The sequence below is a fragment of the Vigna radiata genome, chromosome 3 (assembly GCF_000741045.1).
Source record: "Vigna radiata var. radiata cultivar VC1973A chromosome 3, Vradiata_ver6, whole genome shotgun sequence".
Classification (NCBI taxonomy): Eukaryota; Viridiplantae; Streptophyta; class Magnoliopsida; order Fabales; family Fabaceae; genus Vigna; species Vigna radiata.
In genome coordinates, this window is record NC_028353.1 from 5,538,278 (window position 1) to 5,557,093 (window position 18,816).

Consider the following 18,816-nt stretch of genomic DNA (forward strand, 5'->3'; position numbering starts at 1 on the left):
CAAATAGGCACAAAGAGTGGGAAATGGCGTGGTCTCGAGAGAGTCCTACATGAGTCAAAGAAGACTAGCTCAGCGGACGCCACGTTGCTGAACACGTGTCAATCTTTGATAGATATGAAGGTAGGAGATGGTTCGAAAGATATATATACATGTCATTAGCGAGTAGCATCATAGGCTACGTGTCACACTTCCATGTCTCCTTTCTCTCCACGCGTCGCTCTCCTCCTCAACGTTTTGCTCTTCGAAACCTTATATATATCTTCAAGCATGCTTGTTCATTCATCAACCTTCAAGTTCATTCAAAAACAACTCACAACCAGCTCTAACACTCGAGACAACATCGTACAATCAACCCATAAGATCGATGGCGTCGGGACAGCAATTCAAGGGAGACAGAGCGGAGGCAGCGGCCAAACTTGCAGCCAAAGACATCGGCGATATCAACAGAGCGAACGAGCGCAACGACAACTACGACCTTCATTCCGAGGCCAACTTTAAGCAAGCACGAGCAGAAGCAGCTGCGAAGCTCGCCGCAAAGGATCTGGAGGATGTTAACAGAATGAGGGACAACAATGCCACCACATTCAAAGAGCAGCAGCACTACGGCGAGAACAGACCCGGTGTGATAGGGTCCATGTTCAGAGCCGCTAAGGAAGCGGTGGTTGGGAAGCCTCGAGATGCGGTTGAGACCTCGCCAGGGGTTTATGATTCCAACAGAGAGAGGATAACGAAGGAGCAAGGTGGGTCGAAGATGGGGGAATATGCAGATTATGCGACCCAGAAGGCGAAGGAAACGAAGGATGCAACGGTGCAGAAGGCTGGGGAGTACACGGACTTTGCGACTCAGAAAGCAAAAGAAAGCAAGGACTATGCGGTGGATAAGGCAAAGGAAGCTAAAGATGCTACGGTGCAGAAAGCTTCAGAGTACAAGGATTATACTGCTGAGAAGGCTAAGGAAGGGAAGGACAGTGCAACGGGGAAGCTTGGGGAGTTGAAGGACTCTGCTGCTGATGCTGCTAAAAGAGCTATGGGATACTTCACAGGCACCAGAGACGAAACAAAGGTTAACTTCAACTTGCAAGACTTTTTCTGTTGAGTTATTGATTTGGTTCCTATTTATTTATTGTTTCTTCCTTTTCCTTGAACAGGTAGGTGGAACGGCGGAGGATACCAGGCGAAGAACCCAAGAGGTGAGGGTGCAGGATAAGGACTATGGAACGGGGCATGGAGGAGAGAAGGTGGTTATAAAAATGGAAGAGTCTCGCCCGGGAGCGGTGGCGGATGCTATGAAAGCGGCGGAGAGGGCCTTGGGCGGCGAGATGGAGGAAGAAGGTATCCTTCGTGTGGAGCGTCGTAGGGAGAAAATGTGAACACGTGTGTGTGTGTGTTATGGATGAAGTATAATAGTATTAGCAATAATAATGTGCTTTGTAATAAAAGATATTTGTAGTTGTTGTGGTGAAGCATCCCTCTAGCTTTCATTCCTATAGTACATATACATACATTTAAATAAAAAGTTTGGATCACTTTTCATTTTAATAATGTGTGTGTTGTAACTATATATACATCCTTGAAAATTAAAAACTTATTTAATAACTTCTACTTTTATTTTCATTTCTTTTTTTCCCCTCTCCTCACCCACTCTTACTCTTAGACTGTGTTTACTTGGGGTGATCGGAGGTGATTGGGGGAGAATGATTGAGTGAATTTGAGGATAATATGTATTTACTTGGGGTGATCGGAGGTGATTGGGGGAGAATGATTGAGTGAATTTGAGGATAATATTTTTTGTTGTTTATTTGAGTAAATTTGGAGGTGATTGGGGGGAGTGATTGAGTGAATTTGAGGATAATATTTTTTGTTGTTTATTTGAGTAAATTTGGAGGTAAACGAAAGTAGATTTTGAAGTAAATTTTTTTAATTTGTCATATAAACTAAATTTTACACCAATTCTCACAAAATTTATTTTAAAATTCACTCTTGTTTATCTCCAAATTCACTCAAATAAACAGCAAAAAAAATTATTCTCAAATCCAATCACTCTCCCCACTCCTGTCAGCCTCAAGTGAACACACCCTTAGTGAATACCATCTCAACTTTCATTATCATTACATTCACTCGAATTTTAATTTAAAGATTTTCTTACGGAGAAAAATAAGGAAAAAAGTTATATTCATCTTTTAAGTATGTGAATCAAATTTGATTTTTTTTTTTGAAAAAAAATATTAAGATTTCCAACGTCAATCGGTTTAACATTATTCCACTTCAAATATACACACTTAACAACTATTTCTATTTAGATTTATTACAACTATTTAAAAACTATATTTTACTTACGTATATATAATAAAAATTCAAATTTATGCATTTTTATGAATATTTTAATATTTATTATTATTATATTAATAAAAGGTTTGAATGATTGCCTTTTGGAAATGATGTGTGATATAACTATTCTTAACATTCATTCCACTTTGGACAATATTTAATTTCTTTGTATTATTTTTTTATAACAAATTATGAATTATAGATAATTTTTATTTATTTGGTTAGTTTTGAAAGAATCAAATAAAACAGTAAAAGAAAAAAAAAAGATATAAAAAGAGATTTTAAAAAAACATTTAAATTTGAAAGGTAAATGTGGGAAAAAAAAATCTCCTATGATACTGATATGAAAGCAAGTGAACTACAAACAAATTTATTCTACTTTTAATTTATTCTATGTGATTCAGTTCTATATCATATTTTATATTTACAGATCAAGGAGATCTTTCTAGACTTCCAAAGATTTTCAAAATAAGAATTGAATATATTTTTTGAATTTAAGAACTTATATTACTAAATTTAAATTTTAAGCATGGTGATTTAATATATAAATAAGAGTTAACTTTTAGTCTCTAAACTTCTTTAAAAAAATAGTAGATATATTAAACTGCATTACATTAATTCAAATGTTAATATTTCTTTCCTAACAGCCTATCCATATTTCTCTCTTCTTTTTCCTACAAAATAGAGCTTTTAGCTTTTAGGCTAACGAGTCATACTCGCACAAACAGACTTACATTATATTGATTTAAGTGATATTAGATTAAATATCTTTTATAAAAAATAAATTAAACTTTCTTACCAAAAAATAACTCACATTATCTTGATTTAAGTGATATTAGATTAAAATATCTGTTATAAAAAATAAATTAAATTTTACTACCAAAAAACTCATTAAAATTAACCAGCTAAAATATCTAACAAGAACTATTCATCAAAATTAATATACTATAGTAAAGGTTAGCCTTTTTAATTTGGATAAATTCTTTAAAAGAAAAATAGAGAATAATTATTGTAGAGCTGAATCTAATCAAACTTAAGCCAATCACAATTGTCAGTGAGGAATTGCACCCCGTCACTGTTTGGTTGGTGAAGCGGAACATCAATAGTTGAAGCGCAGTATCACGTGCCTGAGGTTCACATTAGGTGAACGTGAATGATAAAAGTAGTTAAATATTATGGATTGTAAAATTATAATTTATTAAAATTTTATATACGATAAACCTTTATCGTATATATAATCCACGTCCTTTCATAAAGAAGAGAAGATGTTGATGGTTAAACATTCTTTTTGCTATAAATGATCAGAAGTGCCATGATTAGAAAGTTTGGCATTGCACTCAACATACTATTTTATCTATGTAACGATTATTTGTTCAAACAAAGCACGTACCATGTATGTTTTTGTGTAGTTTTGTTAATCAATACAGTTCCATTAGTAGCAATTATTAACATTTTTAAGAGACAAAAATAGCAAAAGAGCAATGATGTCTGTCATGTTTTCTGCAGTTGTGTAGTTTTGGTGGAGAACGCCCTAGGACGCAAGCCACAACGTGATTATCTAATATCTATAGATGTATATGCATCTATCTATCTCCTTCAAGGTTGTTTATCTTTTGGGTTACCAAAATCTTGCGTTGGCCGCCATCAATGTCCACCAAACTCTTCCTTATCTATCTCCTATCCTCTTTCTCTGCCGTCGCTCTTTTCTTTGCGCTGTTCCTCGCCGGAATCTCCGACTTCAAACATGATGCGTCATTGTCTCCTCCCTCTCTCAATCATGGATCCGAAAACGACAAAGTTTGGCCTGTGTGTCACACCTTCATCTCTTCTCTGTCACGCTATCGTTGTGGGAAAAAAGACTAATGCTTTCTTTGTTGGGGGTGCAGGAATTGAAGCCGGGGTGGAGAGTTGCGTTGGCCACGGTTATTGGGTTTCTTGGATCAGCTTTTGGAACCGTTGGAGGGGTAGGTGGGGGAGGCATTTTCGTTCCCATGCTCACTCTTATTGTGGGTTTTGATACCAAGTCTGCTGCTGCTCTCTCTAAATGTAATAAAGCTCTCTCTTTTATTCTTTCACGTTGTGACATGTGAGAACGTCCACAGACTTAGGTTTTTTGGTTCTTGTTTTGTGACCGAGTGTGATATTGTTCACTTTTTTTCAGGTATGATAATGGGGGCGTCAACAGCATCTGTTTGGTATAACCTGAGAGTGCCTCATCCAACCAAAGAGGTGCCTATAATAGACTATGATCTGGGACTTATTTTTCAGCCCATGCTCATGCTTGGTATAACTGTTGGTGTAGCGCTCAGTGTTGTCTTCCCCTACTGGCTCATCACTGTCCTTATCATTATTCTCTTCATTGGTCTCTCTCTCATGTCATTTATTTTAGCAGAAAAGTTTACTTATAAAACAAACCCTGCTTTGGATGAATCAGTTCTTCGTTGGTCTCTGCTGATAAATGGTGAAAAATGTTCTTTTACCTTTTGACAGGTACCTCTTCAAGGTCTTTCTTTAAGGGAACTCAGATGTGGAGGGAAGAGACTCTTCTAAAGGTAAAGTTTCATCACTTGAGATAGCGGTTCTTCAACGGAATCATTTAACAGAGGCAAACGTAATGTTTGTGTTTGCTAATTGCAGAAAGAAATGGCCAGGCAAAAGGCAACTTTCGTTAATTCTCACGGGGAACGTAAGTAAAGATTATATACATATATATATACTTTAAACCATTTCTTTACTAAGAACAAAAAGCACTTTATTTGGGATTTACTAATTCAACCATTTTCAAATTAATCAGTACATAAAAGTTATAAAATTTTGAAATAAGAAATAGTTTTTCTGTCAAGCGTGCCCTGCGAATATAGTTCTTAAAATGAAGATATTTCATTTTATGCGCAGTTCTAGTTGATACAGAATATGAGCAGTTGATTCCTAAAGAAGAGAAGTCACCAATGGTATGCAAAGTCTCAGTTTTTCATCGAGTCATAGTAGGTGATGAGGAGAAACCTGACTTTTTTTTTTTTGTTCTCTCCCTTGAACAACACCTCAGCAAATTTTTTGTTTCAATCTCAAGTGGAAAAGGATTTTGGTACTAATGGTCGTGTGGGTTTCTTTCCTACTACTTCAAGTCATCAAGGCAAGTCCTCCTCTCTCCAATTCACATCACAAATCTGTTCACTTATTATTTCTTTGTTATAAGTCTATTTATTGTGGGTCTGCAGAATACAGTAGAGGTCTGCAGTGAATGGTATTGGGTGCTTTTCAGCTTACAGGTACAATGGGAGCATCAATTCCACTAGCACAACTTGTTACTTAACTTACTACTATGCAGTGGGGTCAAATCAAACGTATTGACATGCACCTTTCTTCTTTCTGTTTCAGTTTCCTATTGCACTTTTGGTATTTGGCTATGAAGCAGCGAAGTTGTACAGGGATTACAAAGAGAGAATGAGCACAGGAAACCTGGAATACATTTGTGAGGCATCAATTGAATGGACTGTTCTGCACATTTTATTTTGTGCGCTATGTGGCATTTTGGGAGGAACTGTGGGAGGCCTACTTGGTTCTGGAGGTGGATTCATTTTGGGCCCTCTGCTCATCGAGATTGGTGTCATCCCCCAGGTAAGTTGCATATGCAAGAGACAGTTTGATTGACAATAATGTTGAAGCAACTTAACTTCCAAAGACGTGTTCTTGTTCAAATTACAGGTTGCTAGTGCAACAGCAACATTTGTGATGATGTTTTCATCATCTTTGTCTGTGGTGGAATTCTACCTTCTCAAGAGGTTTCCCATTCCTTTTGGTAATTTTCATAATATTTTCAAGCTTACATCTCTTTGCAATCTGTCTTGCCTTTAAATTGTCACTCCCTACCATTTAAGAGTTTAAGTGACAGGTTCATGTGGAAACAAACAGGCAAAGATGGCTACATATTGTGTTCCACCATATGCTATGTTTACTATCCATTTTTCACTTGGCTTCCTTTTCAAAAAGGCTTCTTTTTCACTAGGGCCTTAGAGCTTGAACACATACTAAAATAACACCCTGTGGTGAAAATGATCTGATCTGCTCCATGCTTATTGCATTTGTCACATTTCTTTTGTAGCGTTATACCTCACTGCAGTGTCTGTCCTGGCTGGCTTTTGGGGACAGTATTTTGTAAGGAAATTGATGGAAGTTCTCGAGAGAGCTTCAATCATTGTATTCATCCTCTCAGGGGTCATTTTTGCTAGCGCTCTCACCATGGGTAAAGCTATTCAAATCCAAAGACATTTGCTGATTTATGTATATGGTTTATGCGCCAATGTTCAACTATATGTTTGAGCCATTTCCTTTCAGGTGTGGTTGGTATTGACAAGAGCATTAAAATGATCCAAGACCGTGAGTTCATGGGTTTTTTAGACTTCTGCAGCAGTCAGTGATTCATGTAGTGTACAGCAGGTGGCAAACGAAGACAACATTGTGGAGTGTGTAAAAAATGGTTGGAAATTGAGGATAGGACTATAGAGAGTCATGAATGTTGGTCACCGACAAGGAGATCCTTCCTCTTCAAGTATCAAATAATGGTAGCTTGCCCTCCCTTGTGTGAAACAATGATTGTAGTTGAATGTTAGCTACTGGCTAACACTCTTCTCATTGCAGTGCAACATTTGTTTGATATGTATATTTTTTAAGTTTCTGTTGAGCCTCCATTCAGTTCTAGACTCAGTGTGAGAAAAGCTTGTGTATTCAGGGTACGACAACAACTTTCAGGAATGTTGGTCAATGTTTGGTTGACCATCGGAAGTTCCTTTCCTGTGTAATAAATAAGGCTATTAAAGGGAAGAAAATCAGTTTGTGGTTGAGTTGTTATGCGACTGACTGATGGCAAAACATGAAGGATTTTTTATTTCTTTTGCATCGGATCTTCACATGTCCATTGGATTGTTTAAGGTTGAAAGGTTTGCTTCTGAGCGAGTAGTTCAAAGAATGTCTCTGTACTTGCTTGTATAAAAAAGTTATTATTTGATCGCTGTAAATCAATTGAATACAATTTATCGCAAAACAACTATTATCTTTCTAGCGTTTGGTATGCCCATCTGGTCAACTTCGAAACACCAATCATCAACTCAATTATCTAACTCCAAAATTAATGATTTTTTGGATTGAGTTTATTTGGACTGGAGTTCCTATAGACCGATTACTTTTGGTTGACTATTCTAAGTTGAGTTATTCTAGATCAACCATTTTTAGTCTAGTTTATTTGGTCAACCATTTTTGGCCACCTACTCTAGAAAGTCCCTTTAGTTCAACTAGATCAACTTTTTGAATATATCACTTGTGATTGACCATCTTAACTAAATAATATGGTCGACAAGTTATAAAATGGTCAGATTAACGATGATAATGACAAATCCATATGTTACTACCAACTAAAGTATGATTGAACTGTGATTAGGTTGAGAAAAAAAAAAACTCATAACAACTAATATAAATAAAGCTTTAAGGTATGACTTTCATATATATATATATATATATATATATATATATATATATATATATATATATATATATATATATATATCACTATATTAATACTATGCCAATCGATCATTTATTGAATTTAGATGGAGATGCCTTTTACAAATACTTTCTGATAGAATTAAAAGATTCAATCCAACATTCAAACAACACAAACAAACAAACTATACTTAATGTTAGAAACCGATCACAAGTCTTAGACATACATCCCAAAACAATATTGATTTGAGGTTAAGGTTTTGTTTAGTCCATGAGTGTTTGATTGTTTTGTAATTTTCTTAAAAGGTAGGGTTAAATTAATTATTTAGTCCATTGAATCATAATCCTATTTTTTGAACATTTGTAGTAGGACATTTGGAGTCAATATTCTTTCTAAAAGAAAGTTTAAGCATATTTAAAATCTTAAAATGACCAATCTAGTAATGAAGTGTTTAGATAGTTGGTATAAGTTTTGAAGTTTCAATTTTACTCTTATTATTATAAAAAAAAAATCAAGTGGGAATGATTTAATTGTTGGAATGTCATGCTATATAACTATGCAAAAATAAATAAATTAAAAACATCATTATAATCCATGCATAATAATAAGTAGTACAAAGGTTAATTTAGTATTTGAATTTACTATTATTTGATTTAATTTATTTAGATTTGATTAAATTGATTCAGGTTAAACATTCATTATATCTAAATCGAGAAACATCTCTGTAAATTAAATTTTTAAACTTATTTTAATAAAGCTAATTGAGGTTAATTTTTAAGGTAAAAGTAATTTGATTTTAATCTCATTTCTAATCACCATAATATGCTTAAATAAAGTTTTTTAACTAATCAAAACACGATACTTGAAATCATGTCCTTCTGCACCGCATTTGTTCTGAAGATTCTAAACCCTTTAGAACAATATCAATTATTCAGCCATTCGGTGGTACAATTTTGTATGCTGGAACAGTTCAATCAACACGCGTAATTTTCTTTTAATATTGGAACTTTTGGTTTTAAAAAAAAAACAGATTTCAATCTAATTAAAATCCTCCCGCGATAAGTTTTGCCTCTTTTATTAATTGTTTTATTTCATTTTAAAAAATATTTATTTTTTATTCATTATCTCCTTTCTTCTTCTTATATGGGCTCATTGGCGAAGCCCAAATGATAATTAGGATTCTTATGGACCAGGCTATTTAATTTGGGCCCAGGAGTGCATTTATATGGTTTTATATTCGGAGTATAGAGAGATTCAGGGAGAATTAGGTTTTAGGGTTTACACTGAGCAGCCACACCTGAAGCAGCAGCCATGGTCCTCAAGTGAGTTTTCATGAACACTTTCTTCTTTTTCCTTTAGCTCCTTTTGTAGGATCTCATAGCAGTTGCTTTCTTCTATAATTATTGGGTTCGGATGCATACACTTATCTGTACTCTAAAATCGTTGTTTGTTGTAGTTTATCTCGTTTTTAATCTCGTTGTTCGTTGTTTGCGTCGAAAATTAATTCCACAATATGTATATCACCATCATTCTCTGCTTACTGACTTCAATTCAATTCCTCAACCGCGTCTCTGGAATAGTTTTGCATCTGCTTCTTTAATCTGAGTTTCTGTTTGAAATCTTCTGACTTTTAGAGACATCGATAGGTTTTGAAAACATGGCGGAGAATGTGTTTTTTTTTTTTTTAAGCTTCTGAAAAAGTTCAGGCGCATAAGTCTTGTAGATTGCTGAACATAGTTTCAGCTAAACTATTCAGTGTCTTACGCATTATGTTTGATCTATGGATAATTATTTTTCATAGAGGACAATGAGTTATTAATGTTTTGTATTCCTGTATCAGAACTGAACTATGCAGATTCAGTGGTGCCAAGATTTACCCAGGAAAAGGCATTAGATTTGTTCGCGGTGATTCTCAGGTGACATATAATGTCTTGTTGAATTTAGGGTCCATTTATCACATTATTTAAATCTTGTCCTGTTTGATGCAACTTAATGGTTATTAGTTGTGACGGTTTTTGTTTGTCATTAGTTATGATATTGAAAAGAGGGTATTTGTTTGTGGAATCTACAGGTTTTCCTCTTTGCCAATTCCAAATGCAAGAGGTATTTCCACAACCGCTTGAAGCCATCAAAGCTTACCTGGACTGCAATGTACAGGAAGCAACACAAGAAGGTATTTTTTTAATTTAAATGTCTGAAAGATGCAACAATTAATGTGTATAGAGATAAAATGAGAATTTCCATTGGCATTGAAGAACCGGTCTAGGAATGAAAATGTTGCTTTTTTACCGAATTCGGTCGTCCGATTTTGCCTAGTGCATAGTTATTCGAATTTCACATAAAAACAGATTACGCATTCCTCAGTTGCTGCATGCATTTGATTCAATTACTTGTGTGAATGGGATGTGTAGGACATTGCTCAAGAAGCTGTGAAGAAGAGAAGACGTGCTGCCAAGAAGCCTTACTCTAGGTCCATTGTCGGTGCCACTTTGGAAGTTATCCAGAAGAAGAGAACTGAGAAGCCAGAAGTTAGAGACGCAGCTAGGGAAGCTGCCCTTCGGTGTGTTTTTGTTAATTCCTGCCCCTTCATTCCGTTAGATATGTGCATATTTAATAACATTTTTAGTCATTCATTTTCTGATCAACTATTATAATTACGCTTTACTCTCTGTTCACCACTCGCTTTAGAAAAGCTTAATCCTCTTAATAATTTCCTGCCTTATTTCTAGTGTTATGAACTTTTTTTTTTTTTATTTATTTTACTCACTTGCTTGAATCCGTAGTTCTGCTTCAGAGCCTTGCATTTTAAGAGCTCTTTTATTTTCAAACGTGGATTACACATGCATCTGAATCTTGGATGTTGTGGTGCAGTGAAATTAAGGAGAGGATCAAGAAGACAAAGGATGAGAAGAAGGCTAAGAAAGCCGAAGTTGCAGCTAAGTCACAAAAAGCAGGAGGTAAAGGAAATGTTTCCAAGGGTGCTATGCCTAAAGGTCCCAAACTCGGTGGTGGAGGCGGGAAGCGCTGAGCTTTTAAGTTTTGTTCCTATTTTTGCTACAATTAAAATAGTGTTGTTTTCAAACTTCTGTACCGTACTGATATTTAATTTGCATGATTAATCTTTTATTTTACTGTTTAATTAAACCTGTTTTGGAGCTTCAGAAAGTACCTAGTTATTGAATGCATTCCGCTTCCGCCTCCTTATTCACGTTATTCGTCGTTTAACCAGCTGTTTTTATTGGTTCTTTTTTGGTTTCTGAATTTGACCTAGATGGGGGACGCCCAATGACGTGGCTACTCATGTTTTGCAATTATGTTCATTATAGAATCTTCCAATTGTTTTCACCATGCACAGTGCCCGATTTGCATTGTAGGCTTGCATTACCATACCAAATTTTGATTCGAAGCAACTATTTCTTATCTATTTAACTCCTATTCATTCAATCTAGTATATGGTTAAAAGGTTGTTAGAAAACAACTATCTTAAGACATTACAATCCAATCCTGATATGGGTACAGAAAACTCCCATTTCAACATTGTTGTCGATAATTCCTACATGTTTCTTGCCTTTCATTTGATTAGTTCGTATAAGCTCTTTTACATTTCTTTTAATTTGTAAGATTCTCCGAGTTAACTGATTAAGAGTTCATTTTTAAACTCGAGGTAACAATTAGAACTCTTTTCAATCAAGGTTTGACATGAAAATTGAATAGAATTCCACTTAAATTTCCTTTTTGTTTTCTTGACGGGCTATCCTGGTATTGCGATGGACTATAATTTTCAGATTGTCTTTTCATGGGTTATGTTATGGGTTTATCTCTGCATTATCATTCTCACAATAGATACTTTTAGGGAATTACTTCCTACACCCATCATTTTTCTACCTGTACCCTAACACTTAAGGAATACAAGAACAGTTCCGGAAAATTTTTAACGGACAGCAATCACCCACTTTTATTACTGAAAAAAAAAAATCGGTAGGATTTTTTATGGGTGGATAAAGAACTGTGATAGAGTGCAGGAAGCAACACCCGTAATTTTATAATTGGATCAAGTTAGGGATCAATTTTAAAGATCATAAAATACTGAATCAAGAATTTTGTATTTGTAATAATTATAAAATGAGTGGAATAAAAGATAAAAGATTAACCTCCATATGGTGTACATTCATTATAAATCTCCGAAATTTATGTTTAAACCAATATGTCAGATGTAACATTCAAATATTACGGTTTTTGAAATCTTCATAACCATCACCAATCTTGTGATAATATGAAGAATCAATTATTAATATATTTATAAATGGGGACCAAATCTGATTTATTAAACAAGTTGAAATAATAAATAGTTCTTTTTTTTTTTTTTGTTAAAGGTCTCAACTAAGTTTTCTCTCCTACCTCACATGGAGTAAACATTAATTAGACTTCACTTATTTATCCTATTCTAGTTCTTTATTAGGTTATTCGAGATTCACTTTAAACAAACGTCCAAATGCTGGTCTATTTATTAATCAATTTTATTGATAGATCTAAATACATTACACTTTATTAATAAATTTAACTTTTAAGAAATGTTTTATATTTTTTTTAAATATATAACTAGTTTTAAACTTGGGTATATACGAATTGATATTTATTTATGTGTTTATTGAAAGAGATTTAGGGGTTGAAAATAATTATTATTATTTTCAAGTTTATACTTAAATTTTATATAAAACCAATGTGAAAAATAATTTATAAGTTTAAAAAGTCAATATGTCTATATAAGACTTTGTATAAAATATAAAGAATAAAGCATGTGTAAAAATATAAGATAGATTTTAAAAATACAAAGGGTGCATGTAAAAATATATAGAATAGACTCTCTACAAATATAAAATAGTATTTAAAGAGATTGGTCTAATGTGTATTATTAAATTTATCTAATTATTATATTGATAAATTCATATAATATGTTTTTAGACTTATCTAATTAATATTTAAACATACTGATCTAATATATATTATTAAATCCGTCTAATTAGTATATAAACATACTTTTCTAATATATATGATAAGACTCGTCTAATAAAAGAATAATAGTCATCTATTATTCATTAACTGACTCATCTAATATATATATATATATATATATATATATATATATATATATATATATATATATATATATATTTATTTAGACTGATATAGTTAAACTAAATTAAATATAATAATGTATACAAACTCACTTCAATATGTAACTTCATTATGTGCTGAGCAACTTTTCTTGAATTGCAGAATTCCATTATTTAATATTAAATTCAAAACTGCTACTTGTAATTGCAATTTCTGACTCGAGGCTGAAGAGAAAATGAAAATGTTCTTTTTTACATGCGCAAAAGTTGTGAACTAATAATATTTAGGGATATTTTGTTAATCCAAAAAGTTAATTTCAATAAACTTAGTTGTTTCCTATATAGAAAAATGATAGGATATTAAGATCTTTGATTATTTAATATATTTAATTTTTCTTAATTACTAAACATAGTTTAAAGCACATAAAATAGTCATTTAATTTTATTGTGTAAAAAATTCATTTAGATCTGAATTAAACTAATTTAAAAATTTAAAATAATGAATTTATAAATATTAAATTTATAAATTTTTATATTACATGTTTTTTTTTCTTTTAATGTATAACTTAAATTCATACTTAATTTCTACCAATTATTTATTTCATTTTAATAATTAATATATATATATATATATATATATATATATATATATATATAATATTTAGTAATTATAACAAAAATTAGTCTAAATTTAATTAGAATTAATATAATATTATCACATTTTGACTAAATTTCATGTTTCTTTTATTATTGTGTTTAAAACTTTATCACAATATACTACATACTGTTTTATTAAATGTTGTAAGTTTATTTTCTAAGAAATTAACAAAATTAATAATTAGATTATAGTCAATAAATATATTAAATTATTTATTATATTTTATTTAATAATATAATAATAGATATGATATAAAAATATTAATTTAAGTATAATAAAATTATAAAATATTAAACTATCTAATAAAAGATATAATTATATATATAAATAAATGATATTGTTTATAAAAATTAATTAAAGTCTCGTCTAAGCATCAAACCTATCTTATAACTTTATCTTTGTAACTCGAGAAAGAATTTAATCACTGAAGCTTTTTTTAGACAGGAAACCTCCTAAAATAAAAAATTTCAAGAATGGAGTAAGATTAATTTATAGACCATGAATCAAATTATCATGCAGTGATTGATAGTCAATAAATTACTCTTCTTCCTTACCAAACTGATCTGGTCTGAAGGGAGAATCCGAATTTGTCAATCTGACTACAAATGAAACCTCCAATATAAAAGTAAAATAAAAAATAATGATTTGGGACCACTAAACTACGTGGTAAGTATGATAGATAAAGTGGTAGCCACAGAAGTAAGTAGGTATAGTACGTAATAATAAGACTTTATGCAAGTCAATTAATTACTTGAAACTAAACTACAAGTTAAATTACGCATGCCCTGCTGCTTAGGTGTTTCAGGAGTCATAACTACAACCAGACATGTCTGCACAGATCCTAATGTCATTCAGACAAAGGTTATATCATCTTCTACGTAACAACACTAATACTAATGTTCGTACTTTTGGAACATTAACTATGGATAAATTATATTATGATAGCTAATAAGGCATAACAGGCCACTGGCAGAAAGGCACTGAAACAGTGTTATAATCCTCCACGCTGAAAGAGCAAAAACCCTCATCTGCGACCTGCTCAATGTTACTCTTTCCCTGTGCCTTGTTCGAACCCCTTAGACCCTCTGAAGTGCTTTCTACCGTTTCTATTCCTGATATTTCTTCATAACCACCCAATCTTTGCTTCCCAAAACCTTCCTCTTTACTTAGCATTGCCTTCAACTTCACAACCTGAACCAACCAAAAGCAAAACATTATTTGAAGTTTCTTTTCATACTTTTGCTGAACAAGACACGCTTCTTTTGTCTCAAAAACATTGCATGACGTAAATAGTAATGCAGTTAACATATAACATATACAGTTTCATATTTCTATCACCCCGGGTGTCTTTCATGGCACAAACCCTAATCTTAGAGATGAAAACCAAGGCAGGAGACAGATAGCCACTATATTCAAACTTGAAATGAAGAGAGATGTTTGAATGTATGATATGTGGTTTGCAGTTACATGAAGAGACACAAGGATATGTGTAAAAGCAACTAAACATTTATAATGCGTGTGGGAGTGTGTGAAAGTGAAGTTGGAAGATACCTCTTCTTGAAGCATTTGCTTTTCGTTGGAGATGACATCATATTGGTGCTTGAGAACATCGTATAAGTGCTCAAGCTGCTTGGTTTTCCACCTCGTACGTCTATTTTGGAACCAAACAGCGATTTGACGAGGCTGAAGGCCTAGCTCCCTCGAAAGTTTCATCTTCCTTTCAGGGTCTAACTTTATCTCCTCCTGGAAGCTCCTCTCCAATAACTCTAACTGGTTGCTTGTTAACCGCTTCTTCTTCTCTTTGCTTCCGTTGTACATTGCCGGAATAGAACCTTCTCCTGTCTCCAACAATGTCGCCTGTTTCACTTCCACTCCTGAACATATGCAACACAAAGGGTTACGTTTGAAAAGCAGCAAGGTATTTGAAGATCTGGTGGTAATACCTATTTACGCTTCTTAGTATTACAAAGTCGTGCCTCTAATACACGAAGGAAAGCATTTTAGCTAGGGTTAACCTGTTTTACGATAAAAAACATAAGTATTCTATCTTTGAAAATATTAAAATAAACATTTAGACTGTCGGATTGATCTTTTAGAGGTTGTCCTAGCTGAATATGCTTTTGCCAGTGTTTCCTATGCTAAGTATCTTCAGAAAAGCAAGAAAATGGGACAATTACTTGAAATTCAAGTTACTAATACAAAACTCAGAAATATTGAAATGGGGTGGTTGCAAAATATAGGCTGATTCTTGGAAGCTATTAACTGAGTCACGCACATATATATAGAAGCTAACTGCATTTGAAAATCGTAAAGCAAAGGAAGTAGAAAAGAAATGCAAGTTGAGATTTTGTTGGTGTTTAACCTGGATAAGGGTTGTTGTTGTTGTAGTTGTAGAAGAAGCTTAAGGTGTCTGGGTGAGGAAGAAATGGTTTTGTGGTGTAATGCCAATCCATATCTTTTTAGAGATCTCTCTTTCCATTGAATTCCATCTGCCAAACGATCTCTTATATGGGTTGATGGGTTTACTGTATATGAGGATTGACTTGGACCACGTAGGCCGATAGAAAAATGTGTGTAGGAAGTTTAGCTAAGGCAGTGAGGTGTTGCACGATCGTTCTGACTTGTTATTATGAGAAGCAAAAGGCTGTTTATTCCTTTCTCTTTTTGGGTGCCAGCTAATTAATCTTTAATTTTTCAATGCTTCTAGCTAATAAATTTCATTATGAAAATAAGATCCAGAGCATTTATTTCATCACTAGCTCCTTTTAAATAAAAGTTAACTTTAAGAGAGTTGGAGAGAAAATATAGAGTTGTAGCTATCCGGGGCTATAGAGAGTGTTACGCGCACCGAAGGAAGGTTAATTAGAGTGACATTTGTAAATTGTAAGTGTGAGGTTGTTCTTCTTTCCTTTTGAGAGCAACAGTGTCTTGTGTTAAGGTGGAAACTAAGGGAAGGGACAACGCTTGTCAGAAAAAGGTGTGAAAAGGGGGAACCGTGTGTTGAGTTGGCCACTGAGTAGCCTTCATGATATCACTCTTATACCATTTCTTTTACAATAACTCTTGTATGTTTGAATGTCATAAGATAAATCATGTGATGTAATATATAAGTCCAAATAATATTACTAAAATTGATTATGAAAGCACGTGATTACTCAAAATCCGTAGATTGAGTTTATTTGTGTTTGCAAGGACCGGTTGAGTTTTCAAGATAATTTAATTCTTTGTTTTCTTCTTCTCACAAGGTTGTCAATGATATGTTAGATAATAAATTTCTCTCATTCCTTTAATATTGGACGATGATAATTCATGCACAATATTTTTTTCTGGACAAATATTTACTTTCATTGGATGTTGACTTACAAAAGACACTTTGATGTTGAAATGGGAATTTTTTCTCTGAAAGTGTAAAGTAATTCAATTATGAAAAAAAGTGTCCATTACCTCGAAATTAAACTTGTATTTATAGGGTTTAAAAGAATATGACCTATTAGTTTACCTCTTAATGATTATTAATGCCAACATTAATCACTCATCAATAGTAGTTACCATATTGATTACGCATTAACTCTACTCAACTGCTGTCGTATCCGATCGGCTGTGAAGTTCTTTTCTGTATCCTGGTCCATTCAACTTAACACACAATCATACCCGATCGGTCAACTCTTATCCTATAATAACACATGTATTTCGATGTTTAATTCAGAATTGATTAACATACTCAAATATTAAATACAATAATTATGTAACTAATTATTTTATTTAGACTTTTTATTTATACAAATTATAAAGAGTTTTTATTTACTGTCGGCCTAATTATAATCCACTCACACAGTAATTATTATTACTAGATTAATTTGTATTAATCTTCTTTGATGATTTTAACTATGTCAACTATATCACTGCTTGATAATTCTATTGACCAATCAGCTCTCAAAAGAACTCATCATCGAAGTACAATTTCTAAGCTCTAATATTAGTTAGATTAGATTTGATTCCAAAAATTGATATCGGCCAAATCAATTTCTATTATCCTGGTCAGACCCATACTGTATAGTTTGTTTATTCTTTAATTTAGTTATATCACAATAAAAAATTTTAGATCTCAACACGTAACAATGTTGGGTTGATTTAGTCTATAAGAAGATTAGTTAACTAATATGAGATATAATGTCACTTTTAATCTAATATATTGGTGAATCTTTCTAATTATATATTATTTAACTTGTTTGTTTTGATGTTACTTTCAATTATAATTTGTCACAATCTATAAGTCTATTAAACATTAGGAACTCTCTTTCAAAATACAAGTATTCTATACACATGTTTCTTATTGTATAACACTCCTTGCTTAGGGTACCGATTGTTATAATATCAAGAAAATACAAGAACAAATGAAAACACTTTTATCAAACAAGATTATTCACAAGATAATATATAATAGATAGAAAAAAATGAAGTTTAAACTAAAAAACATTTAATGCATATATTAGACGGTCTCTGTAAACAAATACACTATTTCATTGAGTCATTTTTCGTATTCAATGTACTCATTATTTAAATATTTCTTAAATTATTGAGTCTCTTTGTCAAACTCACTTTCATAATAACCTTACTAACATAAATATCCCCAATTTTGAAATAATATCTTTAGTTCTATACTGATATTAATACTTACATTATGAATCAGATAAGTCAACTCCTTCTGTCAATGTAGAGTGTCCCAGTATTAAGTATTGGTGAAAATATTTTATATACAATTAGTTGGTCAATTAAACACGGATCTCATAGATAAGTAAAGCTACCATTAAAGTTAGTAATATTTAAAATCTAGTGTTATAACGAATTCATAATAAGGTTTTTACTAATTCTGCGACACCTTAATTAGGAAGTAGGTGATTAATTTAATATATTAGCTAGAGATGAAAAAATTAGGTGCTTAGTTTGACATAAAACACGCATTCCAACAAACCAATAATACTTTGTCTTAATAAATTCTTATTAAAATAAACAAATGAGGCATGAATACGATATGACGAATGAATTGATGCAGTGAATAATGCAGAAAGAGATTTAACAGAGGGAAACAACTGAATTGATTTCCGAAATTGTCACACCGACGATGACAAAGAAGCTGTCATAACCTCTACTGCACCATTAAATAACACAACCTGGGCTCATTCTGTTCATTCAACCTCATTTCCCTTTTTCCTTAATTA

The 18,816-nt window shown here is 32.6% G+C and overlaps 4 protein-coding genes across 4 annotated transcripts; 3 read left to right on the forward strand and 1 right to left on the reverse strand.

The window, feature by feature from the left end:
• Window positions 1–272: 272 nt before the first annotated feature.
• On the forward strand, window positions 273–1,542 carry LOC106757422 (late embryogenesis abundant protein At3g53040). Its single transcript, XM_014640091.2, has 2 exons — window positions 273–1,063; window positions 1,149–1,542. The coding sequence occupies exons 1-2, from the start codon at window positions 365–367 to the stop codon at window positions 1,368–1,370; spliced, it is 921 nt and encodes a 306-aa protein (XP_014495577.1). The 5' UTR covers window positions 273–364; the 3' UTR covers window positions 1,371–1,542.
• A 1,344-nt stretch (window positions 1,543–2,886) lies between these two features.
• Window positions 2,887–7,369, forward strand: LOC106757412 (sulfite exporter TauE/SafE family protein 4). The gene is made up of 13 exons (XM_014640081.2): window positions 2,887–3,721; window positions 3,835–4,134; window positions 4,215–4,374; window positions 4,490–4,690; window positions 4,819–4,880; window positions 4,966–5,014; window positions 5,224–5,279; window positions 5,375–5,461; window positions 5,547–5,597; window positions 5,707–5,946; window positions 6,034–6,127; window positions 6,431–6,571; window positions 6,664–7,369. The coding sequence occupies exons 2-13, from the start codon at window positions 3,976–3,978 to the stop codon at window positions 6,744–6,746; spliced, it is 1,383 nt and encodes a 460-aa protein (XP_014495567.1). The 5' UTR covers window positions 2,887–3,721; window positions 3,835–3,975; the 3' UTR covers window positions 6,747–7,369.
• A 1,650-nt stretch (window positions 7,370–9,019) lies between these two features.
• Window positions 9,020–11,029, forward strand: LOC106757111 (60S ribosomal protein L24). The gene is made up of 5 exons (XM_014639697.2): window positions 9,020–9,147; window positions 9,666–9,741; window positions 9,897–9,998; window positions 10,237–10,385; window positions 10,697–11,029. Exons 1-5 carry the CDS (start codon window positions 9,137–9,139, stop codon window positions 10,851–10,853), a joined length of 495 nt encoding a protein of 164 aa, XP_014495183.1. The 5' UTR covers window positions 9,020–9,136; the 3' UTR covers window positions 10,854–11,029.
• A 3,142-nt stretch (window positions 11,030–14,171) lies between these two features.
• Window positions 14,172–16,283, reverse strand: LOC106757542 (homeobox-leucine zipper protein ATHB-22). The gene is made up of 3 exons (XM_014640211.2): window positions 15,960–16,283; window positions 15,149–15,471; window positions 14,172–14,788 (listed from the first exon to the last, which is right to left on the reverse strand). The coding sequence occupies exons 1-3, from the start codon at window positions 16,048–16,050 to the stop codon at window positions 14,543–14,545; spliced, it is 660 nt and encodes a 219-aa protein (XP_014495697.1). The 5' UTR covers window positions 16,051–16,283; the 3' UTR covers window positions 14,172–14,542.
• Between the last annotated feature and the right edge of the window lie 2,533 nt (window positions 16,284–18,816).